At 51.7% G+C, this 7,790-nt stretch overlaps 1 protein-coding gene across 1 annotated transcript; it reads right to left on the reverse strand.

The window, feature by feature from the left end:
* Window positions 1–2,111: 2,111 nt before the first annotated feature.
* Window positions 2,112–5,258, reverse strand: LOC132534354 (mucin-2-like). Its single transcript, XM_060178278.1, has one exon. It carries the CDS (start codon window positions 5,256–5,258, stop codon window positions 2,112–2,114), a length of 3,147 nt encoding a protein of 1,048 aa, XP_060034261.1.
* Window positions 5,259–7,790: the final 2,532 nt, after the last annotated feature.

Consider the following 7,790-nt stretch of genomic DNA (forward strand, 5'->3'; position numbering starts at 1 on the left):
GAGAACAACAAGTCAGGTATCATATGGTTCATCTCAGATGTGAGATATACAGAAACAAAGCAACCACTCACACACACACACACACACACACACACACTCACACACACACACACACACACACTCACACACACACACACACACACACTCACACACACACACACACACTCACACACACACACTCACACACACACACACTCACACACACACTCACACACACACACACACTCACACACACACACACACACACTCACACACACACACACACTCACACACACACACACACACACACACACACACACACACACACACACACACACACAAGCTGGACACCACAGGATGGCAGAGGAGGACCTAGAGGGGGTAGAGTGTGATGTGGAAAACTGAGAATGTGATGCATGGAGCAACTACTGGATTTACTGTCGACCGTAAACCATGATCCCCCAATAAAGGAAAAAAAACACTTGGATACCAGCAGTCAAGGAGGCCAAAGGACATATAGAGGTCAACTGTACGGAAATAGGGGAAGTGGATTCTTGGTGTTGAATATGGCATGCTGGGTATGGATGTCCCACTCAGTTCTACATGCCTATAACCTGATGTTTTTTTTTTTTAATTTTATTTATAAAAAGGAAACACTGACAAAACCGTAGGATAAGAGGGGTGCAACTCCACACAGTTCCCACCACCAGAACTCCGTGTCCCCTCCCCTCCCCTGGTAGCTTTCCTATTCTCTATCCCTCTGGGAGTATGGACCCAGGGTCATTGTGGGATGCAGAAGGTGGGAGGTCTGGCTTCTGTAATTGCTTCCCCGCTGAACATGGGTGTTGACAGGTGGATCCACACTCCCAGCCTGTCTCTCTCTTTCCCTAGTGGGGCAGGAATCTGGGGAAGCGGGGCTCCAGGACACATGGGTGGGGTCGTCTGTCCAGGGAAGTCGGGCTGGTATCATGGTAGCTAAGCAATGTTACCTCATCAGGAAGCTATTTTCGAAAGCCCGCATGGCATGCAGGGGATGTGTGTAAAGGGGGCGTGGGGATGGTAAAAGTGCTCCCATGGGGAAATTTGAGCTACAAAAGAAATGCCATTTTGGATTATAATACAAAGTGTGCGATAGTCACTCAAGGTTTTATGCTGACGTACAGAGTAAATTACTAACCTGCTAGGGGGAAAACACAGATATCGCATGCAGGAGAACCTAGATACCTTATATGGACACTCTGGTTTACAAAAACGGGGAAGCATAGCTTTCCATCTTAATCTGTCCTACACACAGTGACTCCGTTTACTGGACGAGAAGAGATGTGTTTGAGAGTGTGAGTGGGGAAATATGACAAGTGCGAGTTCAGTCAGGAGAGCAAAGTCGAGTCAGCGGTAACACTTCGTGCAGACGGTACGCATCTGGGAAAATCGGACACCCACAAGTCATTTAGAAACGCAGCAGAATGACTATCAAGAAATTTCTTTTTCTGTCCCTGTGCTCATAGCTGTATTATTTACAACAGCCAAAGAGTGGAAGCAGCCTAGATGCCCATCAGCAGATGACTGGATAAAGGGGTTATGGGAGACAGACTCCGTGGAATACTACTCTGCAGAAAAGAAGAGATGGTATTGTGTCCTTCGGGACAAAATGGATGGAGCTGGAAGTGATTGTGCTTAGGGAAATAAGGAAGAGATGAAAGACGGCTACCAGACGAGGGGCCGGGTGGTGGCGCGCCTGGTGAAGCGCTGACATTACAATGCACGAGGACAACTACCAGATGGTTTCAGTCATATGTGGAGTCTAGAGAGCTGATTCACATGAATTCGCCCCCCAAAAAAAAATCCAATCAAAACAGAAGCAAGCAAACTAAGACGCGTGAGAACTAAGACGGCGATCTCTGGGAGGGTGGGAGGTAGAACTTTGGTGGTGGGTGTGGTGGGGAAACCTTACAATCTTGTAACAGACTGTTAATAACAAATAAAAAATGAAAACGCATTATTTTGTTTGAACTGGGCCCAACACAACTGTTTTAGGAACTACTGAGCAATAGTTCCAGAAGCCATCATCAGGATCCCCAGGAGTGGTTCCATACCTCCGGCTGGAAGACAGTAGCTCTCAGCTCACCTGAAAGTCAGCGTAGCCTGTGGTGTGTGACCAGCCCGGCCTTCATCAGCTCCCTGCTCAGTGTTTCCGTACTAGTCAGGCCATCTTCCCTCAGTGTTTCCGTACTAGTCAGGCCGTCCTCCCTCAGTGTTTCCGTACTAGTCAGGCCGTCCTCCCTCAGTGTTTCCGTACTAGTCAGGCCGTCCTCCCTCAGTGTTTCCGTACTAGTCAGGCCGTCCTCCCTCAGTGTTTCCGTACTAGTCGGGCCGTCCTCCCTCAGTGTTTCCGTACTAGTCGGGCCGTCCTCCCTCAGTGTTTCCGTACTAGTCGGGCCGTCCTCCCTCAGTGTTTCCGTACTAGTCGGGCCGTCCTCCCTCAGTGTTTCCGTACTAGTCGGGCCGTCCTCCCTCAGTGTTTCCGTACTAGTCAGGCCATCTTCCCTCAGTGTTTCCGTACTAGTCAGGCCGTCCTCCCTCAGTGTTTCCGTACTAGTCGGGCCGTCCTCCCTCAGTGTTTCCGTACTAGTCGGGCCGTCCTCCCTCAGTGTTTCCGTACTAGTCGGGCCGTCCTCCCTCAGTGTTTCCGTACTAGTCAGGCCATCTTCCCTCAGTGTTTCCGTACTAGTCGGGCCGTCCTCCCTCAGTGTTTCCGTACTAGTCGGGCCGTCTTCCCTCAGTGTTTCCGTACTAGTCAGGCCGTCCTCCCTCAGTGTTTCCGTACTAGTCAGGCCGTCCTCCCTCAGTGTTTCCGTACTAGTCAGGCCGTCCTCCCTCAGTGTTTCCGTACTAGTCGGGCCGTCCTCCCTCAGTGTTTCCGTACTAGTCGGGCCGTCCTCCCTCAGTGTTTCCGTACTAGTCAGGCCGTCCTCCCTCAGTGTTTCCGTACTAGTCGGGCCGTCCTCCCTCAGTGTTTCCGTACTAGTCGGGCCGTCCTCCCTCAGTGTTTCCGTACTAGTCAGGCCGTCCTCCCTCAGTGTTTCCGTACTAGTCAGGCCGTCCTCCCTCAGTGTTTCCGTACTAGTCGGGCCGTCCTCCCTCAGTGTTTCCGTACTAGTCGGGCCGTCCTCCCTCAGTGTTTCCGTACTAGTCGGGCCGTCCTCCCTCAGTGTTTCCGTACTAGTCAGGCCGTCCTCCCTCAGTGTTTCCGTACTAGTCAGGCCGTCCTCCCTCAGTGTTTCCGTACTAGTCAGGCCGTCCTCCCTCAGTGTTTCCGTACTAGTCAGGCCGTCCTCCCTCAGTGTTTCCGTACTAGTCGGGCCGTCCTCCCTCAGTGTTTCCGTACTAGTCAGGCCGTCCTCCCTCAGTGTTTCCGTACTAGTCGGGCCGTCCTCCCTCAGTGTTTCCGTACTAGTCGGGCCGTCCTCCCTCAGTGTTTCCGTACTAGTCGGGCCGTCCTCCCTCAGTGTTTCCGTACTAGTCAGGCCATCTTCCCTCAGTGTTTCCGTACTAGTCAGGCCGTCCTCCCTCAGTGTTTCCGTACTAGTCGGGCCGTCCTCCCTCAGTGTTTCCGTACTAGTCGGGCCGTCCTCCCTCAGTGTTTCCGTACTAGTCGGGCCGTCCTCCCTCAGTGTTTCCGTACTAGTCAGGCCATCTTCCCTCAGTGTTTCCGTACTAGTCGGGCCGTCCTCCCTCAGTGTTTCCGTACTAGTCGGGCCGTCTTCCCTCAGTGTTTCCGTACTAGTCAGGCCGTCCTCCCTCAGTGTTTCCGTACTAGTCAGGCCGTCCTCCCTCAGTGTTTCCGTACTAGTCAGGCCGTCCTCCCTCAGTGTTTCCGTACTAGTCGGGCCGTCCTCCCTCAGTGTTTCCGTACTAGTCGGGCCGTCCTCCCTCAGTGTTTCCGTACTAGTCAGGCCGTCCTCCCTCAGTGTTTCCGTACTAGTCGGGCCGTCCTCCCTCAGTGTTTCCGTACTAGTCGGGCCGTCCTCCCTCAGTGTTTCCGTACTAGTCAGGCCGTCCTCCCTCAGTGTTTCCGTACTAGTCAGGCCGTCCTCCCTCAGTGTTTCCGTACTAGTCGGGCCGTCCTCCCTCAGTGTTTCCGTACTAGTCGGGCCGTCCTCCCTCAGTGTTTCCGTACTAGTCGGGCCGTCCTCCCTCAGTGTTTCCGTACTAGTCAGGCCGTCCTCCCTCAGTGTTTCCGTACTAGTCGGGCCGTCCTCCCTCAGTGTTTCCGTACTAGTCGGGCCGTCCTCCCTCAGTGTTTCCGTACTAGTCGGGCCGTCCTCCCTCAGTGTTTCCGTACTAGTCGGGCCGTCCTCCCTCAGTGTTTCCGTACTAGTCAGGCCGTCCTCCCTCAGTGTTTCCGTACTAGTCGGGCCGTCCTCCCTCAGTGTTTCCGTACTAGTCAGACCATCTTTCCTCAGCGTCTCCGTACTAGTCGGGCCACCCTCCCTCAGCGTCTCCGTACCAGTCGGGCCACCCTCCCTCAGCGTCTCCGTACCAGTCGGGCCACCCTCCCTCAGCGTCTCCGTACCAGTCGGGCCACCCTCCCTCAGCGTCTCCGTACCAGTCGGGCCACCCTCCCTCAGCGTCTCCGTACCAGTCGGGCCACCCTCCCTCAGCGTCTCCGTACTAGTCGGGCCACCCTCCCTCAGCGTCTCCGTACTAGTTAGGCCACCCTCCCTCAGTGTTTCCATACTAGTCAGGCTATCTTCCCTCAGCATCTCCATACTAGTTAGGCCATCTTCCCTCAGCGTTTCCATACTAGTTAGGCCATCCTCCCTCAGTGTTTCCATACTAGTCAGGCTATCTTCCCTCAGCATTTCCATACTTGTTAGGCCATCTTCCCTCAGCGTTTTCATACTAGTCAGGCCATCCTCCCTCAGTGTTTCCGTACTAGTCAGGCCATCTTCCCTCAGCGTTTCCGTACTAGTTAGGCCATCCTCCCTCAGTGTTTCCGTACTAGTCAGGCCATCTTCCCTCAGTGTTTCCGTACTAGTCAGGCCATCTTCCCTCAGCATTTCCATACTAGTTAGGCCATCCTCCCTCAGCGTTTCCATACTAGTCAGGCCATCTTCCCTCAGCGTTTCCATACTAGTTAGGCCATCCTCCCTCAGTGTTTCCGTACTAGTCAGGCCATCTTCCCTCAGCGTCTCCGTACTAGTCAGGCCATCTTCCCTCAGCGTTTCCATACTAGTTAGGCCATCCTCCCTCAGCGTTTCCATACTAGTTAGGGCCATCTTCCCCTAAGTCTGCCGTAACTCTGCCCCAGCTTCCTGCCTATGTCTGTGTATCCTGAATCAGAACGCTTTGATCCCTAAGAAGTGCATTTTGTGGGAGCCAGGCAGTAGCGCAGCGGGTTAAGCACACATGGCGCAAAGCACAAGGACTGGTGTAAGGATCCCGGTTTGAGCCCCCGGCTCCCCACCTGCAGGGGAGTCGCTTCACAGGCGGTGAAGCAGGTCTGCAGGTGTCTGTCTTTCTCTCCCCTCTCTGTCTTCCCCTCCTCTCTCCATTTCTCTCTGTCCTATCCAACAACGTTGACAACAACAATAACTACAACAATAAAACAACAAGGGCAACAAAAGGGAATGAATAAATAAATAAGTAAATGCATTTTGTGTTTTTGTCTCCTGAAAATGTAAGCTGACAGGCCTTTGAGATAATGTCATCAAACTAGAGCTTCACTTTTGTGGTTTCCCTCTCCAAAACCCACCAGCCCAGTGTCAATCCTGAGAGACTATACCACTAAACCCTGACCAACAGTCTTCAAGTTAACAAAAAGCACAGAAGATATGAGGAACTGGCACAACTGTTAGGAATTTAAAGGACACCACAGCTAAATATAGTGTGATAACCTGGAGTGGATTCCGGAGCGAGAAGGATGTGTGATGAAAGTCAGGAGCGCCGATGCGTTCAGCTGCTCACGGTGTGTCGGTGACAGCAGTTGGAGTGCGTGTATCATGCTAACGGAATGACCAGCTACTGATGGTGGGAGTTGGGTGCTGGGCCTATAAGAACTGTCTGTCCACAACTGCCTCTTTATTTACGCTTGTTTTTTAATTTAATTTTTATTTATTTTCCCTTTTGTTGCCCTTGTTTTTTTTTTATTGCTATTGTAGTTATTGTTGTTGTTGTCATTGTTGGATAGGACAGAGAGACATGGAGAGAGGAGGGGAAGACAGACAGGGGGAGAGAAAGACAGACACCGGCAGACCTGCTTCACCGCCTGTGAAGCGACTCCCCTGCAGGTGGGGAGCCGGGGGCTCGAACCGGGATCCTCATGCCGGTCCCTGCGCTTTGCGCCACCTGCGCTTAACCCGCTGCGCCACCGCCCGACTCCCTAGTTAAGGTTTTTAGAGGAATAATCGATTCCTTATGCTTCTGCCCTCACTTCCCTTTTATAGCCTTCATCCTGGACTCTAGAAGAATCTCTTCCTGGGCCAGATGGCTGCATCTGTCTGCGTGCCCATGTGGCCACACGCTCAAGGACCTGGCTTCAAGCCCCAGCCCCTGCCTGTGGGCGGGGAAGTAATACTGTAGGTGTGTGTCTCTTCTGCTCTTTCTCTCTCTCTCTCCCTCCCTCCCTCCTTCCCTCCCTCCCTCCCTCTCTCTTTCTTCCTTTCTTTCTTTCTTTCTTTCTTATTGGATAGAGAGAGAGAAATTGAGAGGAAAGGAAGAAATATAGAAGGAAAGAGACAGATACCTGCAGCCCTGCTTCATCCCTTGTGAAGCTTTTTCCCCTCCAGGTGGGGACCAGGGGCTTGAACCTGGGTCCTTGAGCACTGTAACGCAAGCACTTAACCAGGTGCACCACGGCCTGCCCCCTCTTTCCCTTTCACTTCCCCTTTCCCTCTTGATTTCTGCCTCTGTCCACGAGAAAATTGAAATAAGTCAGCCCGGGGTCCCGAGCTGCAGGCATAGGGAGGAAGACTTGTGCTTGCGGGAACACACCGCAGCGCCTGCCGCGCCTGCCTGCCCCGTGTGCTCCTCCGTGCGCCTCTTTCCCAGACCCTCTCAGAGGAGTTGCTATGAAGCTCCACGCCTAAAACTTGCATCACTGTAGACCAGCATTCAGTCAGTGAAATAAAACAGAGGAACGAAATGTTAAGAGATTACATTATCAAATGGACTGTTTGCTGATTCATTTAAACGAAAAAAAGCAAAAATCCACTACACAGTAGTGCTTCTTTTCATAGAAACATGTGTTTTTAAATAACATCTGTTTATATATCTGTCTGACGAGAAAATGCAGATTCCCATGTCTGCTTCTGTGGTGAATCTGTGGTTTTGACTGAAAGACACTAAGAACATTCATCTCCGTATGGACAAAGAGTTGCAGTAAAGTCCACGACAACCTTTTCAGATGTTTTCAGTAGTCTTTGATACTACACTAAAACTAAAAAAGAAAAAGAAAAAAAAGCTAATTCCCTGTAAGAAAATTACGAGAGAATTTGAAGAGAAATCAATAAAGTCGTGTACTTTTACCCATTACCTTTTTAGCCTAGTTTTCTTTTTGAATGGATCTACAGCTACTGACTGATGTGTAACCCGCAACGAACATTAGGGAAACTTGAGGTGATGCAGTGCCTTCAAATGCCGACACCTTTCGTTATGCCGTATGAAAACATGGCCTGTGTCCGCCAGTGTCCTCAGAGACTTGTAGATTCTGGGGAAGCCGTCATGCTCACGTGGTGGGTACACGCTGCCCAGCATTCTACTTTTCAGCACAATGCTGGGGTTGTATCCTGTGACACTAATAATACTGCCCG

Source organism: Erinaceus europaeus, chromosome 18 (assembly GCF_950295315.1).
Source record: "Erinaceus europaeus chromosome 18, mEriEur2.1, whole genome shotgun sequence".
In the NCBI taxonomy this organism is placed as follows: Eukaryota; Metazoa; Chordata; class Mammalia; order Eulipotyphla; family Erinaceidae; genus Erinaceus; species Erinaceus europaeus.

Coding starts and splice junctions, on each gene's coding strand:
- LOC132534354 (XM_060178278.1), bottom strand. CDS start 5,258: ATGGCCCTAACTAGTATGGAAACGCTGAGGGAGGATGGCCTAACTAGT.